Source organism: Grus americana, chromosome 11, assembly GCF_028858705.1.
Source record: "Grus americana isolate bGruAme1 chromosome 11, bGruAme1.mat, whole genome shotgun sequence".
NCBI lineage: Eukaryota > Metazoa > Chordata > Aves > Gruiformes > Gruidae > Grus > Grus americana.
In genome coordinates this window covers 10,471,842-10,495,102 of record NC_072862.1, presented here as the reverse complement: position 1 = coordinate 10,495,102, position 23,261 = coordinate 10,471,842, and the positions used below count along the sequence as shown (strand labels likewise).

The 23,261-nt window shown below is 52.9% G+C and overlaps 1 protein-coding gene across 3 annotated transcripts in view; it reads right to left on the bottom strand.

The window, feature by feature from the left end:
* FAM107A (family with sequence similarity 107 member A) overlaps positions 1-21,480 on the bottom strand; it is a 31,782-nt gene extending 10,302 nt beyond the window's left edge. The window contains exons 1-2 of one of the 3 annotated variants that reach the window (XM_054838212.1): positions 21,085-21,480; positions 8,300-8,363 (exon numbers count right to left, since the gene is read on the bottom strand). In XM_054838212.1, the coding sequence (XP_054694187.1) occupies positions 8,300-8,363; positions 21,085-21,108 (88 nt within the window). In that variant the 5' untranslated portion in view covers positions 21,109-21,480. Of the gene's footprint in view, positions 1-6,814; positions 7,389-8,299; positions 8,364-21,084 lie in introns of those variants that run through there. The other 2 variants (XR_008578819.1, XM_054838213.1) reach the window with 2 other exon arrangements.
* Between the last annotated feature and the right edge of the window lie 1,781 nt (positions 21,481-23,261).

Here is a 23,261-nt window from a genome sequence, read left to right as displayed (position 1 = left end):
TACAAAAGCAAAGGTTTGTTTTGGCATGAATGAAATGGATGAATTCCCATTTCAAATGGCAAAGCAATGTCTTCATTCTTCAAACAAAAAAGTCTCTCCATGGAGTAACTTAAATAAAATGCCAAGTGTTTTTAATGGAAACACCAGTTTTGGACAGTGATACTAACAGCCTCAGTGTCACTGCGTTATCCTGTCACCCTTCTCCCACTCTTCCTCTGCCGTCATTTAGACCAGAGCTGCTTGCTTGTGTGCTGGGTACCAAACCCTGTCGCATGGCAGGAGAAGGGCTGGGGCGCATTGATCTTGGATTTGTCCGTGTTTAATCCACCTCTTGTGCTCTGCTAGGGGATAATGCAGCGAGCAGTGAGCGTGGAAGGATTACATGGCCAGCCAAGTCTCAATGACCAACCTGGATGCTGTAAATGGCTGTAAGGCGTGACTTTGGTGGGTTTTTGCTGTACCAAGTAGCTCTTGAGCCCTGCTGCTATGCTGTACTAGCTCTTGGGGCACTGGTGCAGCACTGTTACTTATAAAGTACTGTTTTCCCCCTGGCTCCATGATGTATGGGTTTCCTTTCACATCTCAGGAGTGGGAGTCCCTTCTTCCCTCCCTCCAAGACCCAGATCCCAGGAGGTTCACTTGGGGCAGGCTGTCCCCACATCTGCATAGAGCTAATAACGCCCAGCAGCGTACAAGGCTATTGCATGGTGTCATCCGGCCCTTCAGTTTGGTCTTGTGGCGTTTCCACCCCCCAGACACCCAGGATGATCAGAGAAGGGTCCCTCCCTGCCTTGGGGGACACCCTGCTTATGCAGTATTTTGGGGAGCGCCATGGGGAGCCTGAAGGTTTTGAATCGCTTAATGTGGTTATTTCCAGATTGCAGCAATCTAACGTTGCATGGCTGAGGCTTGCAAAGAAGCAGCAATTTATCAACCTATTTACTTGAAGGCAGATGGGAATCTTTGCCCTGAAACTAGTAGAAATGAAGAAATTACTGAGAAGGAAGGAGTGGGAGGAACTGAAGCTGACTGGAAGCGTTTCTGGCCAGGCAGCTGTTAAATCAGCATGCAAAAGTCCTCACAATGAGTTCAATTTGCCTGAACAGTACTGCAGGGGCCAGGACACAGCAGGTCGCTCTGAGCTTGGTTTTCACTGGGCTAGATGTGCCTAGGGGTGTGCAGACACCGACCTCGAGGGTTTGGCTTCCAGTGGGTGTCCAAACTACTGCCCCAGGGCAAAGTCAAAGCCCTCACCTTGTCCCTGACCAGAACTGGAAGAAGCCTTGAACCTCACTACAAGAACAGCACTTTAAATCTTCGGAACACCTTAGTCTGGAACAATTCAAGGAATGTCTATTTGCATTGAGCAGAAAAAGAAAAAATGAGAATATAAAAATATTGGTGCGCCTGAAACAAAGCTTGGGGTTATGCTGGGAGTAAGGACAGGGCATCCTGTCTCCTGCAGGTTGGCAGATAGGGACCCAGTGCAAAATGTTTCTCGTGGAGTAGATCTATCATCTTCAAGACCTGATGTAATTCATGTCCATGTAAGGGGAGACAGACTGCTATCAGGCTGCTTTTTGTCATTATTTATAGTGCTGGTGGTATAAATCAAGGCAGGTCTCTGCAGTGGATTTACAGCAGGATGTCTGTTTTTGCATGATTCAGCCGTAGATCAATGAACAAGGCTCTGCTCTGGCACCTCCTTGGCCACCATCATAAATCAGCAAAAGGTGTTAGACATTTTTATATTGTTCTTGGCAAGATATAAACACAAAAATACATGTGCATTTTAATACCTTCTGCTGTACTCAGAAAGACAGTGTGACCTTTTAAATAGATCTGGAATGTTGCTTAGAAAAAGTAGCTGCGTTTGCTTCGGCATACTCAGTCTTTTGCTTGTTTTTAAATATTTTCCCTTTCCTCATTTCTAGAAGCCTGAGGCTTTCTAGGAAAGGTATGTTTCCGAGTGACTTTCCTATAAGTAAAAAGTAAGATTGCCTGGATGAGGAGGCCAGGGCCACTGGCAGATACTTGGACTTCACGCGTGGCATTCTCTTCTCTCCCAACCACAGCTGTGAAACCAGCTCCCAGTCTTGATTAGTTTTCTAGGAGATCCCACAGAGAACATTCAACGTCTTTGAGATGGCCCAGAGACAGACCACCCTCCTGCCCCAGGGTGTGGGACTGGCTGGAGGAGAAAAACGACATTTTAATATCTTGGTCTGTTCTGCAAGACCCAAATTCCTGCTCAGACCGCCTGGAAATGCTTATAAATCCCCCAGTTCCTGGGAGACTTCTGATAAAATCATCAGCCTGCAGTCCTGGGGGAAATTGTTTCCACTCCTGATTATGCTCAGCCCCAATCTTTTGGGGAGCAGGATATCAGGCAGTTTTGGTGCAACATCAAACACCTTTGAAAGCCTGAATGTTGTAAATAATAGGTGAAATATACCCGACCAGGAGTGTAAAACATGGTGTGCTGCTTGGGGTGCTGAGTGGCTTTTGTGCACCCCAGGGCAAGGAGAAAGGTTTTAGCCTGCTCCTGGAGAGGAGGAGGAGGAGGAAGACTGGCTCATGCCCTGGCACAGGCATCGGGCACGGGGGCTCAGCCGTGGCCAGAGCTGAGCTACGCTTCCCTTTGCTGCTGCTGCTGCTTTTTGGTTTTCCCCTGCTCGGAGGAGATGTCCTTCACAGAGCATTTATTTAGGATGAAGCGACTTGTCTCTCCGTGGTGGGTTGCCCTGTGAGCTCCTCTGCATCGGGACCGCGTGCTGCCTGCTGCTCCTTGTGCCGCCACTGGCAGCCTGCTTCACCGTCCTGTCGGGATGGAAATAATCCCCAGGAATGTTAAGGGGATTAACAGCCCTGGAAAGGGCAGGTAACCCGAGGATGCAGCTTTGCTTACAGCTGCCTGCCTGGCTCCAGCCGTTCTTCACAAGGGGAAAAAAATAAAAGAGATTGAAAAGAAAATTCATCCATAGCTGTTGAGTTTAGAAAGGTGCGGGATGGAGGTCTGGGCTCCTACCCAGCACCTCTCGACTTGTGACTGTATGGGAGAACGGAGGGTGCAGCAGGACACCAGTGTTCAGCTGCTTTTTGCAGGATTTCACGTGAAACACCTCCTCCCCCTTGATTTTTGTTTTGCCAAGCTCTCTTCGATGTCCTGCCCCTCTGCGACCCGCTCACCTTTCCCTCCACATCCCTCGGCCCTTTTCCACGCCAGCTGCAAACCCAGTTTCTCTTCCTTCAGCACTGCGGCAGCCCCGCTCCGCAGCGTGCCCTGCCCCGTGCAACGCTGCCCCGTTGGTTCTCAGCATCCTTAACTCGCAAAGCTCTCGATACAGTCTTCTGCAGCACAGGTCAGTGTTTAGCTTTAGCTGAAATCTATAAAGCGAACATAATTTGCAGTCTTTTATTTCTGCTGTGTCATTTGAGAACTGATTTACCGACTAGAGCATCTCGGGAGAGGTTTGTCAATAGGGGCAGATGATGACCAAACCACTCTTGTTAAAAATATTGTATGGGAATCACTTTCTGAGCAGAGAATGAGCCTCTTTGAAATGCCATCCATGTAAAAACAGGCAGAAGGCATTATTCTGGGAATGGGATCCGAACTCAGAGGACATTGTTATTTGTAATTCTGTGAGGAAACCCTGTTACTTGGTAGAAGGGATGAGACTGGGCAAAAACCTGAAGATGCCCAGAGTCAGAGCCCTGGATCTGGGTTTGTAAAACCACTGACCCAAGGGACCGTTTCCTGGGCAGAAGTGACCACTTAAAACTGTGGCTACGGAGAAGAACCTCTGGTTTTCTGGATGCCTGGGGTTTATTCATGAACATGTCATTTTTAAGAAACCAACAGATAAATGAAAGGCTGCTGAAAGAAGCTGGTCATACACATCCTGCAAGTAAGGTGGCTGCAAAACCAACACACTCAGCCCGGGTCAGCACAGCTAGTTTAAAGCTATTTACACCAGTAACCCGAGCCTGGGAAATAATGTTTCTGACATATTTAACTGCAGTCATGGCAGGGAATGTTGGCTTTTCTGGGCTACAGCCCCTGATGGCATCCACTCCCCAGGGAGCCCTCCTTTCCCCAGGATGAGGGTACCATCCCTCACCCTCCTCCTCCTCGGGAAGGCTGAGAGGAGCGAGCCTGTCTTCACCCCCCTGCAAGGGTTTGCACGTGCAGGTGGAGATGCATGGGATCTTTAAACTAGCCTGAGTTCCTTTTAAGCACCGGTACATGCACACTTCTACCTCTTAAACAGAAATTAACTTTTTTTTTTTTTTTTCATTTTAGAGCATGAACTTTCAGTCAATGCACTTCCACTGTCTGAACTGGTGCTGGAGCTTGGCCCTACAGCTTCTCCCATGAGACTGTAATGGCAGAAGCGGTCATGCTGTTTGTTAAGTCCTACAAAGAATTAAGCTGAAAGTTTGTCTTTTGTTCTGGATTCTTGAATTCATGGCATTTGCTAATTTGCACAATTTTCCTAACATTAATGAATTGTATTTTAGGAACACAGAATAGCTGGAGTTGGCATCATGGGGCAGGGAAACAATTGCGTGTCAGTCTCCGTGAGCTCCGAAGCTTTGCATGGCAAGAGCAGCTTTTGGGTGTGTGACCACGTTGGGGAGGACCTGCGCCAGGAGCATGAGCGAAGCTGGGCACTTGCTTTCGGAAGCCACTTTCTGCGTGGTCGGTAGGTTCAGGGCAGAACAAGGCACCCAGGTGCTGGCTTTAGAGGGTGAGACGCGGGTGCTGCCCAATGCGGGGGTGAAGCTTTGGGCTCGCAGTGACTGGAAGCCCATTGGCAAGCAAGTCCCTGCAGCTGAGCCCACAAAATGCACCCGAACACCCCAACTAATCTGCGTGTGGCTGCTATGCAGCCGAGCACACAACAAAATACCTGTCATTCCTTCACATTAGCTTCATGACTGTTGTGGCTTACTGCCTTGGTGATGGATGATTTTAATGATGATGATGATGATGATGATGATGATGATAATAATAATAATAATAATAATAATAATAACACAAGCCAAAGATTAGCAGATGCTAATTGTTACCCTCCCTGGGCAAGATGGTACCAGCTCCCATCCTCACCATGATTTTCCTCTCCTCTGGTTTCTGCTGTGCCGGCAGCTCGGGAGCATCTTGTACCGATGGATCTGGCACATTCCCCCTTGCTTGTCACCAGGCGACCGTATCACTGATAAATGATACACGTGCTCCAGAAAGGAGGCAAAGAGCCTTTGTCTGCTTTTAATCTATAGTTTTAAATAATTAAGCAAGGCTAATTCTGGTATTTATAATGCAATAGGGTGAATGTAACTCGATGTGGCCACTGTCAAAGCAGTTCCCAGCTATCGAGTGGCTGCCTGGGGCAGCAGGCGCGTACGCCCCAGGTCCTCTCGCCTTCGCTCAGCCCTGACGTTCAGGAATAAACCCCATGAGGTCGCGGGGTTGGAAAGGGAAAGAAAACCCTAATGGAAATGTAGAACAGGGCAGGGGGACATGGCCCTGCAGCTCCCAGCCCCACTGCCACAAGTCACCGTTCCTGCCTCTGCCTCTCTGCTGAGCACATGCAGGGGATGGGGCTCCCACCAGTACAGGCAGTGCTCCCCACCAGTACACCCAGTGCTCCTCACCAGTGCAGCCACTGCTCTCCTCTAGTACAGCAAGTGCTCCCCACCACTGCTCCTCACCAATACAGCCAGTGTTCTCTGACCAGTATAACCTGTGCTGCCCACCACCATACCCAGCCTCCCCAGTCCAACCAGTGCCCCCAGTCCTGCCCACCCTTGCTGAGCGCCGTGCTGGCACTGCAGCCCGTGGGGCCAGGACCCCCCTTTACACCAGCACCGGCAGCCGCCGAAGGGGAGGCACAGAGCGGGCACTGGGCTGAGCCCGGGCTGCTCACATGCCACCAGCTGCCATCACCCCAAAAGTAAAGGACCCTGGATGTCACCACAGTCACCTGCTGAGCTTTGCACCCATGCACACGTATTTGGAAGAGAGAAATCCCGGCAGGTTTGGGGCTAGCTGAGCTGTCTGGTGTGTAGAAGTTACCGGTACCCTAATGCTGGAAATGCTTGTACAGTCAGGCAGCAGCAAGCTCCCCTCTGCCTGCAGGCAGGCAGGATTGGGTGTGATGGTTAATCATTTCATTTAATTACCTTGGACTGTGATAAGCAAAGATAACAAGGCTGGGATCCCACTCTCTTAATTCCCAAGGGACGTCAGCCCCGTGCCTTTTACAAGTGGCAAGTGGAGTGGCTTGTTTAGTTTTGTTAAGCAGCGACAGACGCTTAGCAGTCTTTCTCAGTAATCCCAAACTTAGTTTTAATATCTCATCAAATATTGTATCTGTGCTTTTGCCTGCCTACGATGGAGACGCGCATCAATCATTAATGAATGTTTTAAGGTAGCTCAAAGGTATTTTGTTGAATAGAGAGGAAATCCTCCCAGATTGATTTGCAGGGATTGTATTAGCAAGTGCCCCCTGTCCAGCCCAAAGCCTCTCCAAGAAGGTTTGAATCGCAGCCTGGGTTTGCTTGGGGAATTTCTTGTGGGACACGGGTCGTTTTGAAAGGCAGAAGCTGAAGGGCAGCTTCTAAACCAGCTACTAAAGTATTAAAGTAACATGATAGCTCAAACAAAATTTAAAACAGGGTCCAAAGTCACCTGTGCGTAAACAGGTATGCAGTGCAGACTAATCCCACGGGGGCTCAGCAGCCCGTCCCCGCAGGGGGAGCCGGCAGAGACGCGGGGACCCCCGGGGCAGCTCGGGGGCCCTGGGCTTACCTGATTTCCGCAGAGTGGCCCTGGGGAGCCCGGGGGGCAGGTGCTGCCCCGCGCCCCACGACATGGGGCTGTGGGGGCTGAGGTTGCCGCTTCTGCCCGGCTGCGCTCGTGCCTGCATGACTTTTTGGCCGGGTCCGACGAAGCTGCCTGGCTCCTGCCAGGTCTCTCTGACGGGAGCGGGGATGGAGTGTCACGTGGAGGCGGCTGCCGCACTGGCGCTCCCTCCCTGTCGCTCTTGTCACCCCACGGGGACCCCACCGAGGGACGGAGCTTGGCCAGCTGCAGCCAGTGGCCTTGCCCACTCCTCAGTGCTGGTCTCAAAGGTCTCTCTGCCGCCCTGCAAACTTGCTGCCTTTGCTCTTCGTTGCCAGATGATATTTTCCCAGGACAGAGGAACAAGCTGATTGTTTTTACCCCCCAAAGCAAACAGCTCTGTGCATGCCCGGGCGCCCGAGCATCCCACTCAGCACGGCCGCTGCTGCCGGCAGAGAGGTCGCGTCCCTGCTCCACGGAGGACTATTTCTCCTAAGCGTGCCTTAACCATTCTCTCGGAGAAATCAGATCGCCCCAGAGGAAGCCGCACGCCCACTCTCTTTAGCAACCACTGCAACAGCCAAGCCCGGCACCAGGGCAACCGCTCGAGTTATCGTGATTATTCCCCGGCGTGTTGCAACACCCCGTCATCTACCAACTGCTGCACGGTCCTGGGGGAGCAGCTGCTGCACCCTGTGGGTAAGGGCTGCAGGAGGGAGAGGCAGCCCCTGCACGGGGGCCACCGGGCATCCTGGTGGCACCAGGGCTGTGTGATGCTGCTGCATCGCTGCCCTGGGCTCCCGCTGCCCCAGGTCTCATCCAGCTGAGATGCAGCCCCTGCCTGGATTGGACGCCTCATCCCCATCCTCGCTGTGCCTGGAGGTACCGTGTTGGCCATCCCTGAATTGTCACGGCCTGGGAAACCAGAGGCTGCAAAGCTGAGGGAGGAGAAGGAGTTAAACCACCCTGGCAGCTCCTTTGGCTCTTAGATGGGCACTGTGGTCCAGCTCTGTCCAGGTCACCCTGTGCCAGCCTGCAGATGCCCATTGTTTCAGTCCCAGGAGGTGGGCAGGGATGGGGCAAAACCATTTCCACCCAGAGAAAGGGGGTAAGGTAAGCTGGGGGGCACCCCTGAGGTGCAGGTCCCAGCCACATTCCCATGCCCCTGCACCCATGGGTGCACATACAGGCACAGCCATGTCTTGGCCTGATGCTCCCGTCCCCCTGAAGGACTGGAGAAAGGGGCCAGGCTGCTGCAGGCATGAGGCTGCTTATTCACTTATTTTCACCTGTCCACATTTAGCTCCTCTCCACATCCCAGCATTGTATCCCCCATCCCAGCCACGTTTTCCAGCCAAGGGCTCAGCAGTGCTGGGTGTGAGCAGAAGCCCCAGCCTCTCCCAGCTCGCCCCGCAAAGCCTCCGTAGGGCAGCACGGGATGCTGGCACTCACCCGAGCCGCTGCTCCCAGGCTTCTTGCTTCCACTCGCACACTTGGGCTGAAGGGAATATTCTTTCTGGAAGAAAAGAGCGAGAAATGGAAAAGGATTCCACAGATATTGCTCTGTTACAGGAGATGAAACGTAGGAAGAGTTGCCATTAATTTTTTTTTTTTTTTTTTAACCTCCTGACCAGGAGCTGTTACATTTAATTGATGTGGAGCCTCAAGAGCAGGAGATGAGAGGCAGGCTGGTCTGCATTCCCCTGTGTGTGGTATGTGTGTACGTGTGTTTGTGTGTGCATGGTCAGCCTGGCCCAACCAGCTGTGGGTTAGACATGGAAAGGTTTTGAAGGTCCTGTACAGCTCTTTCCCCTAGGCCAAGGCTGTGGCAGAGGAGAGGGCTTTAAGTCAGGAGGCTGTACAGTTTGTCTGCTCAAACTGCAACCTGCCTTGCAGCCCACATGTGCCCCATGAGCTTTTCGTGGCCGTGCAGATTGCTCTCACACTGCCCATTGCCCCATAGCCTGGCTGCTCATTGCACACTCCAAAAAACCATTTGTCTCAATTTCGAACTGAAAAAGAGATGGATGCACGTCTGTACTACTCCTCTTGGGTCGCCTTTGAACAGGCTGTGAGTTCACTGGAGAGGTGTCGAAGGGGGGAAGGAGCATCAGCTTGAGTCTGCTTTGAGCTCCTGAGTAAGTGTGGTTATGGCTGGTAGATGCGGGAGTGGAAAAGGGCTGTGATCCACCAGCACCTGCTTTTGACTAAGTAAAACAAATTGGAAAAAGGACAGCTAAATTTTCTGGACGTATTTCTGTCCGATGCGCCCTTGTGCCTGACCAGCTGCACATCTGGGCTCCTGTCTGCAGGCAGGTGAGTTTGTGGGGTGCTTAGGGCCTCCCATCCTGAACCAAAGGACTTTTCATGGCCAAACTGTTTTTCCAGGAGTTCCTTGCACAACAATTCTCTTTGCTATCTAAATTAGTAAGCAATCTTGCCCTGTGCTCCCAAGTATCTGGGATTAACAAAAAGCCTTTGTGTTCCCCCTGCAGCTCCCTGAAGGTTATTGTGTGAAGGCGGTTGATTGCTGGGTGATATTTATCTGGAGTGGCTCCTGCAGACAAGGAGTTGCGTCATTCACCAACTGTTTCTTATGAAGTGGCTTTCACGTCCCAGGAGAAGGTGACATGGGGAGCTCATCCCGGTGTCACTCATTGCGTCTCCTGTGCCCCGCACGGCCCCGTGCTGCTGCGAATGCTGCGGGGGTTTTGGAGGTGGGGGTCTTGTTTGGAGGTGTCACCCCAGGGGAGCGAGCCCAGGGGAGTCCCTGTGCCAGGAACCGGCAGAAGAGCCGGGTGGCTCTGGCATGGCTCTGGCACGGTTCTGGCACAGCTCTGGCACAGCTCACGGGCACGTGTGGCCACAGAGGGCTCATTTCTTGGGACTTGGACTCTGCCCTGCTGAGGAAGTGACATGGTATTTTTATTCAAGGTGCACGTAAACAGAAAATGACACCGTGCTGGATGTGTCACTGATGGGTGGCTGTACGGTTAATTAATGAATGCTGGGAAGGGGAAGATGGCTCTGGGGGAGCCCACAGCCAGGTCCTCCTTCCTAGTGCGGTGCATTAGATTGACTTTTAGCTGCTGAGTTACTTTGCTAGTGATGCTGGCTGTCATTTCTCTCACCAATTGCTGCGGCACCAGGAGCTTTCTTGTGTGGACACGTCTCCTGTGTATTAAACCCCCCCCCACATGTCAAGTGAGTACCCAACACAAATACTGGCTTCTCCGTGGTTGTGTAATACAGCCAGCCCGACATGAATGCAATGACAGTGAGATAACGCCGCCGCCGAGACAGGCTTGCTGTCCGTCTGGCCACAGAGCTGAGGAGCCTTGATGCAAGCTGTGAATTACAGAGCAGACAGCTCTGCCTAGCCCTGCCTGCCTGTATCTTTATTAAATCTCCGCTCTCAGCACAGGGTTGGGAGTGCAGCATCTCTGCCAGTCGTGGCCGGGCTCCCGATCTGCAGACAAAATTCTGGCCCTGCTGAAGTCACCCGGGGCTGGGAATTGAAGGCAGACACTGTTTCACTGTCTGCTGCAGGGACGTCTTGGAGCCTGGTTAAACATTTCCTCCGCTGGGTTAATGCTAGACATTGGCTGAGGTGCTGCCTGCAATGGCGGGGACCGGCCGGGCAGCCCAGCCCTCCCTTCTGCTCCATGTGCCCTGGCCCCCAGCACAAACTTCATGTAATCCTCCTACAACCTAAGAAGTCGTGCTGGTTGCACTGTGACAGTGACCTTGGTGGTGGCAAAGCCAAGGGCAGGGGACGTGTTGGCTGGTCCCTGATACCCCGTCACCTCTGTGGTAGAAACACAGTCCTGCTAATCTCCGCTCGAGCCATTAGTGTGTTTGCAGAGCAGGACGGCTGCTCGCGCCTCCCTGGCTCACAGGGGGGAGTTAATGATTGCCCAGATGATAAAGACTTTCGCCTGCTCCCCACAGCACAAAGCAGGGGACGGGACTCTGTCCCTAACACGGCTGGGCACGGGGATGGGCACTCCAGAAATCGGAGGGCTTTGTTTGTCGCAGTGACGGCTCAGACAGAGAGGATGTATCACAGTCAATGCGTAGAAAATGCCTGCTCTTTCCCAAAACCTCCTATTTCCATGTGAAAATCACTTCTGCATGCAGTGTGACTGCATCTTGCCAGGAATAAACAGTAGAAATACAATCTGGCATCGGACAGTAACACCGTGCCCCTCTGCAGGTGAGTGGGACAGATGCAAGTGTGCCAGCGGGGTGAAGGAGGAGCTGCCCCAAGCCCACCCGGTGCTTCCACCATGGCAGCAGCGCCAGCCCGCAATGGCCCTGGCCAGGGATTTCCCCAGCAAGAGAGGGAGGATCCTGGAGACACTGCTGATGGAGCAGGTACCACTTCCAACCTGCAGGCCAGCTCCTGCCTGGGATCCCCAGCCTGCTTCGGCCATGTCAGTGAGGACACCTACCACTTTAGCTGGAATTAGCCTGGCTATTATTTGGGGTTAAACGCAATGAAGGAACATAAAGTATAAATAGTAAGTAGTCTCATGTTGTACTTTCGGTGTTCTACGTTACTCCAAAACATCCTGGGCATCATTATATCCCAGCAGGACTGTTCCTGGCCCCAGCTCTGATGCACCGTGAAGAGTTCCTGCAGCAAATGTCTGGAGGCAGTTTTGCAGGTTTAGGCTGCTTTGAACCACCAGCTCTAAGCAAGCATCCTCCTCCACGGCTCCCCACTCATGGAGTGCAATGCTCCTCCTCCAGCTTAAAGCCAGCCTCCCTGTATAAACCATTAATCAGTGTTACTTGTCCTACACGTGGGCGCTCTAATATTTACTTGCAGCAAAATTGATAGCCAGTAATTTGGGACTATGTTTGTGCTTTGATGAAAGCAGTTAGGGAAATGAGCCGTCAGGGCGGTCAGAGTGTGAGCCACGGAAAGGGCGAGGAGAATGGCTTCAGGCAGGTTCAGATCAATGCAGGTGCCATTAAGGTGCAGTATCGTAGCATCTATAATGCATTACAGCCAAAGCCTGAGCTAATAAATGAGGCAAGAAATTGCTGCAATCAGATAATGGTGATAAAGAGGTATTAAAGCGGGCAAAATGCCACCCAGGCTGAGAACCGATGTGAACCTCTCGCAGACCTGGTTTTGGGAGGGAGGCACCATTAGCAGGGCTGGAAGTTGCCCAACCTATTTGGGCGTAGATGTGCTCAGAGAAAGGTACTTTGTCTATAAGTTGCCGTAGCAGCTGCTGACACCAGTGTTCAGTGAATGAACGTAGCCATTGAGTAAAATAGTCTTATTTCTTAACCCAGAGGCTTTAAAAGAAGTTGTCATGACCTGGAACAAGGCATTGACGGCTGGCAGATCGAAGCCAGCATTTCCGTGTGTGACGAAGCCACAAAACATGTGATTTAGAGGTTAGCCAAATTGTACTTTACCACTGCTCTCAATTAGCCCCAAATACCCTCTTGCTGCTCCCAGTGCTCTGTGTGAAAACATCTCTTACATGATCCTGGATGCTGAGATACCATCTAAGCTGTTGCCTAAATTGCCTGTGGTATTGCTGAATTCTGGGCTATCTGTGCTCATTTGCAGCAGCTGGGACTGATCCAGAGACCTCAGTGAAATCATCCACTGGAAGAAACTTTGGAGGATTAGTAAGACTTTTTCCCATCTGTGATGTCAATGCACAAAAATCTGTCAGCTCGATTGTTTTGCTGCAAAGTCTTGCCTTGTAAGGTACTGAGGCTTATTTGACTCAGCAAGCCGGTGCACATGTTTGCTGAGATGACACCATTTTCTTGCTAAGGAGAAACACAGAGAAAATCAGCAGCATGTCCCTAATATCACTCCTAATTCCTTGCTGGCCTTGGCCAGAGGGAGTGCTGCAGTTTGGATGAATTTCCAGAATTTCTTGAGGGCTAGGAAAGGCAGTACAACACCACCCTCCCTCCGGAGCTGGCAGACTGGGCTCTGCCTTCCCGGTGGTCGTCACGACGTAGCTGCTGTCAGGGCTGTTGCGAGAAACGGTGGGTTTCTCTCTCTTGCAGGGGCAGAGCAATGCTGGGTTTGGGAGGGTTACTCCCCGGCAGGGAGCTTGACCGTGCACATTCCTCTGCTCCCAGCTCATTATGGGACACTGTTATTTTGGCAGGTTTTGCAATCGGGACTGGCAGGCACCCAGGATTCGGTGTCCAGGCACATCCCGGCGCTACTGAGCCAGCAGCTATGAAATCTGCTGCCGCCGCGCTGCCTTTGTCACAGGAAGGGGTCTTAGCAGGGGGGGAGCAGAGGGTGGCACCTGGCCAAACCCCGCATCGACCCCTCCGAACCACCACGGCATCCAGCCCAGCACCCAGCCCCATCGCTCCCTGTGCCGGGCTGCCCGCCGCTCTGCTCCCCTTGTCCAGCCCTCCGTACACACCTGCCCGGGGCTGAGCAGGTGTTTCAAGCGAAGCTGTGAGCTTGTATTACTCCTGGTCCCTGGCCACAACCATAGCTGATTTCGCTATCATATTGCAAAGGGCTTTAAGAAATATCAAGTTATTGGTGTAACATTTCATGTCTGGTCTTTTAACCTCTACAAATCTGCAGCATTTTTTCGGCTAAAGCGGAGCTCAGGGCGGATGCTTACAGCCACCGTCACGAGGGTGACCAGCAGCGTCGGGGATATACTGACAAAAGCCATTTGTAAATTTAGGCTTGCAGAAGGAGGTTGGGCTCTTGGTCAGGGTACGGGGTCAGGCTCATGTTACCGCAGCTCCCGTGCCGCTCTCGGGGAGCACCAGCCAGGTGGCCACTTTGCTGCCTGGTCGAGTGGAAAATTGCAAATGCTTCGAATAGCGCTGTGTGTTATTTTATTCATAAACAAACCACAATTTGACACAGATGAGTGCTGCGCTGACCTCTGCCTGTCTTTGCCCGCTCCTTTCTCAAATCCTCACGGTGGGGCTGGCCTCAGAAGGCAAGCACAGCCCTCCTGCAGCCAGGAAAACTGGCAAATTGAATCCAATTTCACAGACTGCCCAGAAAAAAGTGCAAAAAAGAGCAAAAGCAGGGAAGCAGCAGCATGGGGACAGGAGCTCACTGTAGCTACCAGCCCCAGGACAGGGACCTCCGCTGAACTCCCTGCCGAGGCCCGAGCAAATGCTGCTCCCCAGCTGCACGGTGCCCCGCGGCTGGGGAGATGGAGCACGACGTGCCAGACCTCAGCTGAAAATTTCCTGCAGATCAATGAGATCCATCAGTGCCAGGGCTCAGCTCTACAGCAGCCAGCGTGCAAGGCTCGTTTGTCAGCATTCAAGCTGACTGCGAAGCCTGACGTCCCCCTGTGAAGGGCACGGGGAGGCTCTCGGCAGCTCCCCAGCACAAATCAGAGCACCGCGTCCATCAGCGTGATGCCAATGGACCTGCTGTTCTCCCTTGGTCCTAAGGAAATCCTCACCTGCAGTTCACTGCTTTTTAATTTGCTCTCATGCTACGTGCAGAACACATAACGCTGTTGCATGCCAGGACAGAGCCAAATTCTCGCCCCGCTATCTGTTGGCAATACCTGAATTGCCTACCTCAATGTTGTTAGCAGCAGTTAAGCTTTTGCTATGGATAAACCAATTTTTACCTGTTTCAGGAGCTTATTTTTGCCCTGTGCTGTAGGTATGGTACCACTGACGATGTGAAAGACTGCTCCACTATTTCTGGGGAAGCTGCTGACTGCATGGGAAGAGCATCAGTCACTGGCACAAAAAGGCTCCAGCAGTTTTGGAGAGAATTGCTGTCATGCTGCAGAGAGACCATTAAGATACTCTATAGTGCCTTGAAGAATGGTGTTTTGCAAAAATGGAGTCTTATGCCACATGAATAATAGGGACAATACTTATTTCTGGCCCTGTGCCATGCTGTCCTACAGCCACCAGGCTGCAGCGGCATCATTACTCCATTTCACAGTTAGGGACTATCTGTTAGGCGCCAAGGACGGTGCTGCCATCAGAAATCTGCTTGTCTAATGACACCTTGTTGTGCTCTTTACCTGGCCAGGGTCACTAGAATTGGTCCTTGGTTTGGAGAAATGGGGTTTGGGAAAAATAATGGCAGGAATGGCCCTGCAGCCCCAGGCACTGCCGGTAGCAGGCTGGCAAGGCAGAGCGGGGTCGGTCGTCTGTTCCCTGTGGGCAGTGTGTGCCAGTGGCAGTCAGCCGGGTCCCATGTGGGGGCACCCCAAGGGAAGGGGCCAAAAAGGAGGAGGTTTGGCTGTTATCTGGGATGAGATGCCACTCGCCAGGCTGCCCACCACCACAGGCTGCAACCGGAGGAGGCAGCGGAGGAAGAGGTGAAACGTCCCTGTTGTCGCAGGGTTCATGAGGAGGCAGCAGGCGCCGCACAAATAAGCGCCCCTGGAGCAGACCAAAGCAGCGAAGTCTTTAATTGCTTTAATCCATTTTTATTTGAGGACTGCTGAGCCATCCCAGACCTGGCAGCTGCTGCATTTCCCATGCGGTAATCTTCCTGGTCTCCCCACAAGTGCATCGTGCACCTCCCTTCAGTCCGAGCCCTCCCCCACGGCTCCCTCGCAGCCCCAGATGCTGCAGGCAGCGTGTACCGGTGCTGGCCAGCCTCTGCCCTTCCTCGGGAGGCGCTGGCAGCATGCTCCTCTGCATCATGCCCATGCCCGGCATCTTCAACCACAGATCACACCCCTGTATCACAGCTTCTCGTACACGAATTGGTGAGATGTGCTCGGTTGCCTTACTGGCATGGGGGGCTGTACGTCCTGTGCTTGTGTGCACACCCCTGTGCTGCTTCAGGGCCAAGTCAGCTGTCTAGAGAGTCGGCATGGGTATCACGGCAGCTGGTTTTGCACCATGATGAAGGGTACAGCACATAGGCTGCAGAAGCAGCAGTACAGGCTGGGGAAGGCAGAGCCTTAAACTGGGGCAGCTGTGTCCAAATTAGTTCCCTGCCTGCACTGAGCCCATATAAGCCTTCTCAGGACCAAACCACCACCCTCTCTGGAGGCAGGGAGTGGGTTATGTTGGGTGTTAGAGCTGGTTTACTTGTTCTGCCTGGGTACTTATGATGAAGAGGTAAGAAATAAAGCTGTGATCTCTTTCTGGGATCTAGAACAACCCACTGTAATGAGTTTGGCTTCTAGGGGCTGGAGTGCTACACCATTTTATTTTACTTTCTTTGAAAGCTACAAAAGTCTGGAGCAGTGTCTCTGCTTAATCAGAGTCCCCAGATGTCATTATGTGTGGGATTTTAAAGGGTTGAAGAAGAGGAAGGCAAGAAGAGGCAGGATAAAGTCACCTCAGAAGGCTTCTGTGGAGGTTTTGGGACCTCTCCCATTCTGGGCTGTGCTGTGTCAGACAGATGACAGGACTTACAGGTGTTTGCCATCTCATCAGCCTGAGCTGTTATTTTCTTGGTGTATGTTACTTTTGCCCAGAAATGGGCTTTTCATCAATGATCTCACTCTCTTGAGGCACTTAGGACTTTTCTTGTATGCAAAGTAATCAGTTCTTGTTCCTGTCCCACTGAACTGATGCTTGTTGCAGGTAGTGCACAGCAAACCCTTTTTCCTGAGCCACGCAGTGCTCCAGGACACTGAAACGTTGTGGTTCCCGGTCATCATCTGATTTTTGGATTTGCTCCCGGGGCCAGTGCCACCAAACAACTGGTGGCATTCAGTGACTGTCAGTGGGACTTGTTCTGCTCATGGGCCTTGGCACCCGCAGCCCCTCTTGCTGAAAGCAGAGCGGCAGCCCTGGCCGGTGAGAGGGGACGTCTGCTGCTCCAGCAGCAGAGCAGGCGGGGTCCCCTGGGGGGCTCTTGTGCTGCCTGGGCACGGGGATGCTTTGAAAGAGCTGGCAGGGACACCGGCTACCGGCTTTCTGAAATAGCTGTCAGGGAGAGCCAGGAAAATCCCGCTGTGCCTGCCGGTCTGTGGAGCATGATGGGGCAGCGGTGTCCCAGCCTGCTGCATCCCTATGGTGTTCCCCCTCATGTGAGAGGGGCTGCTGGACCACGGAGCCTCTCCTGGGTGTCACAAGCTGTTTCATCCCTCTTTCTCCTTCTGTGGTCGAACTCTTCCATCCCTTCTGGGAGAAATTTCAGCCTTATTCCTCATCTTGTTTTGAAGTGGTTTCAATTCCAGCTGCTGCTTGTGCCGGTAGCTGAAGGGAAGATGCTGGTGATGACAAGTCCTGGGGCTGCCTCCTTTGGCATCGTGTGATCGGTGTCCCTGTACCAGGACAGCCACCATGCCGGTCCCTTCATGGCAGCTTCTTCCCTGTGCTCTGCTGCACCAGCATGAAACAGCCCTTTTCTTTCTCATTATAAACCTCTCCTCTGCCAGCCACAGACACAGCTCCTCTTGTTTGCCTTACTCGTTCCTGTGCTTTCCAAAACAAGGGTCCAGGATTTTGTAGTCGGGATAAGAGTTTCTAAGCTCTTGAATGGCAAGAACCAGCTTCTTGGTCAATCTACGGCTTTCATTTAATAATATAGACTTCTTAAAATTTTTCTTTAAATGTCACCTTGGCATTTTGGACCTCTGCTCCCCGTTGGACCATGGCTTTTGCAGCTGGTCCTAGTCAAGAAAAGTGATGGTGCTGAGCGTGGTGGACACTGCCATAGCTGGAGTTACCCTGCATGTGTGGACTTGGTGCTGGGGTGATGCCAAGCAGGATATGTGCATGTGGTGCTGAACTGTCAGGGTTAGTCCCATGGGAGGGATGCCTGCTTGCAGGGGTTCACCTGTGTGGGGGCATCTGGGGAAGGGAGTCCCTTGCTCAGTGTTAAGTGATGCTGGGAAAATGACTGCTGCTTCCCGCCTCCTTCAGGATGGGTGGAAAATTCCGAAAATCACAAATTCTAGCTCTTATTCTCTCCCTGTCCTGTAAGCAGCAAACAAATGCCTCTTTAAAAATGAGACCATTCTCTTGACAGCCAAGATAACTGACTTCTACAGAGATGCTTAGTAGGAACATGACTCTGTTATGACCCCAGAGCTGGTGGAAGGGCAGTGGCACTTATCTACTTGTTTGAGAGCCTCCTCCTGCTAACGGGGGGCAGAGCAAAAGAATTATTCCCCCTTCCACCCTTTTGCAGAGGAATTTTTTTAGGACTTGCTTTTCATTCTGTAAGGCTGAAGCGTTGATTTTTGTAGCCTTCGCCTCTGCTATTGTGTGAATAACGTGTGTGTTTGGTGAGAAAACTCCATGAAGTGCAGCTAAGTGTGTCGGTGGAGGAGGTTGGCGGAAGCCAAAGTCTATCTGAAATGGGACTCTGCTCTGGGCAAGCTGTGCTGGGACAGCTGGGGAACATGGTGAATGTCCTGGGCCACCTCCCTTGTGCCCTGAAGAGAAGGGTGGATGAAAGACCAGAGAGTGGGACACAGGTGAAAGCACTTCTCTGGCCAGGCTGTGTGATAACCTACCAGCAAGGTGAGTTGTGTTCATGGGGAAATCCCACCAGCAGCTCCCAGAAATGCTGGTCCTGTCTTTCTGCAACACTCGGAGGAGTTTTAAAGGATGCTCTCGAAGCCCTAGTTTTCAGCATGGGCAGCCAGGTACCGTGGCTGGCCAGAACAAGCAGAGCCTCTCTCCCTGGCGCTGGTGTGCCGCCTTTTGTTGTTTTAAACCAGCCGCAGAGCAAAGCTCCCTGCTCGGCAAGGCTAATCTCTGCTCATCTGACATTAGTGTAAACTGACGCTCTTGGGAATTTGGGGACAGAAAACTTTCCCTGGGGAAACAGCCGCTATGCAAACCCTGCCTTGAGAAAAGCAACGGAGAGGTGCAGGTGCCTGGAAACAACCCCGTCTGCTGCCTGGGGGGCTGGGAGCATCCGCCCAGGCACCTTGGGGAGCCTGCTGCCGGGGAGGCTGCGCTTGCAGGATGATTTGAACGTGGTTTGCTGTGGTGAGAGGGATGTTAGCCGCATTCCTGTGCCTGGTGGAGCTGGTGCTCTGCAGAGCAGAGGAATCGGTGGGGAATTGGCCCCAGCTCCACAGCACCCCTGAGCCGGCCCCATCCAAGTCCTTGCCTTGAAGTGAAGGGTACCCTGGCAGGGGACTACATCCTGCTGGAGCCCTGCTGTTGGTTTGTACCCACGGGACAGTGGTGATACCAGAACAGGTTTTTTGGGAGCAGCTGCAGCCTTTGAAAGTAGAAATGTCCTTGGAGCCACGCTGGCAGCCTTTCCGGTCCCTTTTGTTGTGGAACTGGGGATTGCCTTGTGCTCCACAATCCACTACTGTAATCCCCTTGGAGTGCTGCTCTGGTCTGAGCTTAAAAGGGGTGCAGCTGAGACTGCTAATGCAGGCAGTGCTGGCGAGGGGTGCTGAGCCTTCCTCCTGCTCTGTGCTCCCGTGTGGGTCCCCTCTGGGATGTAGCTGGTGGATGGGGTTGTGCCTGGCAGAGCCCCTGAGCTGGGCTGGTTCTTCACGGGCTGGGGGAAGGAGTTTTCCTGCCCATCATCTGGACCCAACCTGCTCCTTGGAGGGCTGGAGCCTGCTGTTCATGCCCACCCTGGAACTGCAGCAGAAGGAGCTGTCTCTCTTCCATCCCCCAGCAGCTTCAGCCCAAGGGTAAAGCACTGACCCGGGAGCCACCACACACGTCCCCACTTGGTGCCAGCCGTGCCAGTGCCACAGGCTTTTGTTAACCTGGGCAATGTTTGGGAGGCTGAAATGGGAGTAAATCTCTGACCTTTTGGCACCTGTGAAAGTAAAACTGTCTCAGAGCGTTTTGGGGGCTACCAGCAAGCTGAGGGCAAGCTGGTGTGATGGGAAAGCCCGAGCTCCTGGGAGCATTTCAAAGCCAGACCATTCAGTGCTGGGCTGCGGTGGGATTGTGGTGTTTTGGAAAGAGGGAGCAATGGGGAAAGCCGTCCCAAAGCCATGCAGTCTGGGGGCCGGGAGGCTGGCGCAGATCACTCTGAATGCAGCAGGGCTGAACTGCATGGCGCTGAGCCAAACCTGACCTAACCAGCTTATTTCCCTGCTTTCAGTAATGCCCGTAACAAACGCACCAAGGCCTGAAGGTCACGGCCACGTGAGCAAAGGTCTGGGGATTAGCTGCAGGCAGAGCGCGGCTCCTCCCGGGTGTGCCGTCGCAGCCATGAGCTGCGTCCCACCAGCCTGACCGTGGTTCCCCTGTGTGCGGGAGCCAGCGCGGCATCGGCACCTCGGATGGGTGCCGGAGAAACAGAGGGCTGGCTGGGAGCAGCACCTTCTGTACCCGGCACTTCTCTGAGGGGAAGATAGGTAAATGTTTGCTCATCCCACATCGGCCCCAATTTTCCTTCTGGGTTTTGGTAGCACTGGCCAGTGGCTTGCTTTTATGCATGTTTCCCCTGCAACAGTGTCTAGCTCTGGTTTTGGAATAAAGCCCAGCAGATTTGCAAACTTCTGCAAGGCACCTGGTTTGGATGTGCCCACACCTCTGTGAGCCACAGAGACCGTGCTCAGCTGAGCACGCAGGGTCCCTCCTGGGGCAGAGGGTCACAACTGTCCCTACTGCAACAGAAGTTACTGACCTAGTGTGCTGCACGAACGCCTCTGTCTTAGAGCTGGGAGACAAGTTCCAGAAGCCTAATACTGGATCAGGGCATCACAACCGAATAGTGGTGATGTATCTCTAGGCACTGGTGTCATCAGACATGAAAGCAAAATGACATCTAACGGCATCCTCAGCACAACCATCTCTAGCTGTCTCCACGTGGCTCTGACTCCTTAAAGCCCTGTTTCCTTTCGGAGCTGTTGTGGGTGCTCTCCTGGGGGCTTTGGAGGAGAGGCAGATGCACGTGGGTGTGGTGGGACCTGGCCTGGCTCCTCCCTGTCCCGGGAGGGAGCTGGCAGCAATTCACAGGCCAAGAAATCCTTGGGGCTCGCTCTGCGCCGCATCTGTGGGAGACAGCTCGCGGGCTGCTGGATGCACTTGGAGCAAGCCTGACACTTCTCCCTAAAAGCCAAACTTTTCCTGTCCTAATGCAATGCTCTGATCCCCTCCTCGCTGTCCTGAGAGTGCCGGCAGCCCCTGATGCTGAGCCCATCAGGTGGAATTACTTAATCTGGCCCTGACGGGTGACACCACACCCGGGAGCGGGTCCCTTCCCTCTAATCCCTCGCTGCCGTCAGCTGCCTCAGCACACGCAGGGCGAAACAAGCAACACGTGAGCAGATGGTGCCTTCTCCATCATCCCGCCACCACTTCAGCAGCCCTGAATAAAACTGCCCTGTTACCTTTTTCCCGTGAGCCGTCCCCATGGTCCGATGTGTCGGCTGTGCCCTGCTCACCGGGGGTGCGGGACCGGCTGGCTCCCCGTGGTCGCTGTCCCCGTTACTCCCGGGGGGATGCGCAGCTGTGCAGCTCCCGGCTCCTCGGTGGCCGCTGTGGGGAGACGTGGGTGAAATCCAGCCTGTCTGCAGCGGGGTCGGGCGGGAAAGCTTGCTTTTCCTCCCTTCTCCCAGCACGTGGAGAACTCATTTTCTTCGTGCACCTAACAGCTGGCTCGCGCCCAGGCTCTGCCCCAGCACAAAGGCAGCTTTCATGCTGCGGATGCCCGGTTTCTAAGCCGGGATCCGCATTTTGAGAGGCTGTGGAAGATTACAGTAATTGCTCTTGACAGGGCAAGATGTCACAGGACGCGGATTCGCCCGGCTGCGGGGCCCCGGCACCCATCGGTCTTCGCCTGTGGCATCCTTCCTAGCTGCTGCTTTGGTGCTTTGCCAAAATAAATCCGTACCCCAAAAGCAAGTCAGGATTATTGCTCTGCCTCCCGTCTGTATCCTGGCCCTTGGTTCCTGTTGCAGCACTGGATTTTGCAAACTTTGCTTCTGCGAATGCCCCGGGCTGCCTGTTTGCTGCTGGAGCCCACCGCGGCCCCCGGGTGAGCCCAGGTTACCTGGAGCTGTGTCCTGGGGGGGCCGGGCAGGTCAGGGCTTGTTTTTGGCAAAGTCTCTGGGGGATGCGGCACGGTGAAAACCAGCCAGGTAGGTGCCTGTCTCTGCAGGAATACAGCTTTTAAAACGCCAAGGCACTATAAAAAACTCATTTGGATACTGCTGGCCCTGCACCCACTGCACTTTCCAGATCTTTTTAAAAAATGAGCAAGTTAAATTTGGTTCCTGAAGCCATATTTCTGCGCCCAACACCCAGACTTCTGGACTTTTGAAAAGCTCCCATTTATTTATCAGGACGCAGTAACTTTGGCAGGAATGTCTCTTCAACACACTGGCTGCTGGTTAAGGTCCCTGCACAGGATTTGCACTTTCAGCTCTCCCTATTTATTGAAAATAGTGGTGTACCTCAGTAACCACTCAGCGATAGATTTAAACCTGGTTTTAACTGTCTGTAGCATGCTGAAACATAAATGTCCTTTATTTTGGCTTTAAACCAGATTTCTAATGTGCATTGCAAAGGGCTAGGAAGACTTTCCTGTGGCTGAAAAACGGGCTGGTTGTTTTCTGGGCTGCAGCTGATGCTGTGCGCTGGTTTACCCCATGCAGCCGCCTGTACAGCTCTTAGGCTGTTTTCAGTTTGGCTTACGAGCGACTCTAGATCCTTTGAGGGGGCTTAAAATAGTTGGCATATTTATGCTGGCAGTGCGGCAGGGCTGCGTGATGTGAGGGCTGTTGTGTCTGTTAAGTTGTGTTATTTCTCGCTGCTGCCATAGGTAGGGATGATTCAGCGCTTGGGATTAACTGCTGCTGCTGCAGCAGATTTGGGGATCGATTTATGGCGGAGGCTTCCCTCGGTGCGGTCAGGTGCACGTGAAGAGCGCAGGAGGGTAAGCTGGGATAAAATACTACAGCTACTGGGGAATTCCTTGGTAGTGGCTGTTTGGGGGTTTTATTTCAGTTTTGCCTTTGGAAGTTCTTACTGGTGTTACACAATTTATTTTGGGATTTTTCCTTCGTTAGGGAAAACCAGTTGCCTTGTTGGTTTTAGGTGGTGGTGCTGGGTTTTGGATCCAGGGCTTCATCCCTAAGGTGGCCGGCTCAGGACAAGCTGTGTCTCTTCCTGGTCTTATCCTGCCAATGTTCCTCACTTCTGCTCCCCTGGGGTGACCTGAGGGCTCAGATAACCGATGTGAACTCCCTGTCAGAAGCTGTGCTGGGGCAAACCCTGCTGTTAGAGGCAGCCAGGCTGGGCAGGACAACCTGCTACCCTGCGCACCTCCAAGCCCTCCAGCAGCAGTGCTCCACCCTCACGTTCTGCAAAACTCCTGGTCTGCTTTAAAGAATAGGGAAAACCCAGATACAATCATAGGAAATTAAAGTCTGTATATGATGCAAATTTGTCCGTGTCCGTGATAACAGATAAGCCTGGGCCATCACCCATGAAGCTTATCTGATCTCAGCAGTGCTTGCACTCAGGGAGGTTTTGGGTACAGACGGTGCGTCCGTGAATGCACCCG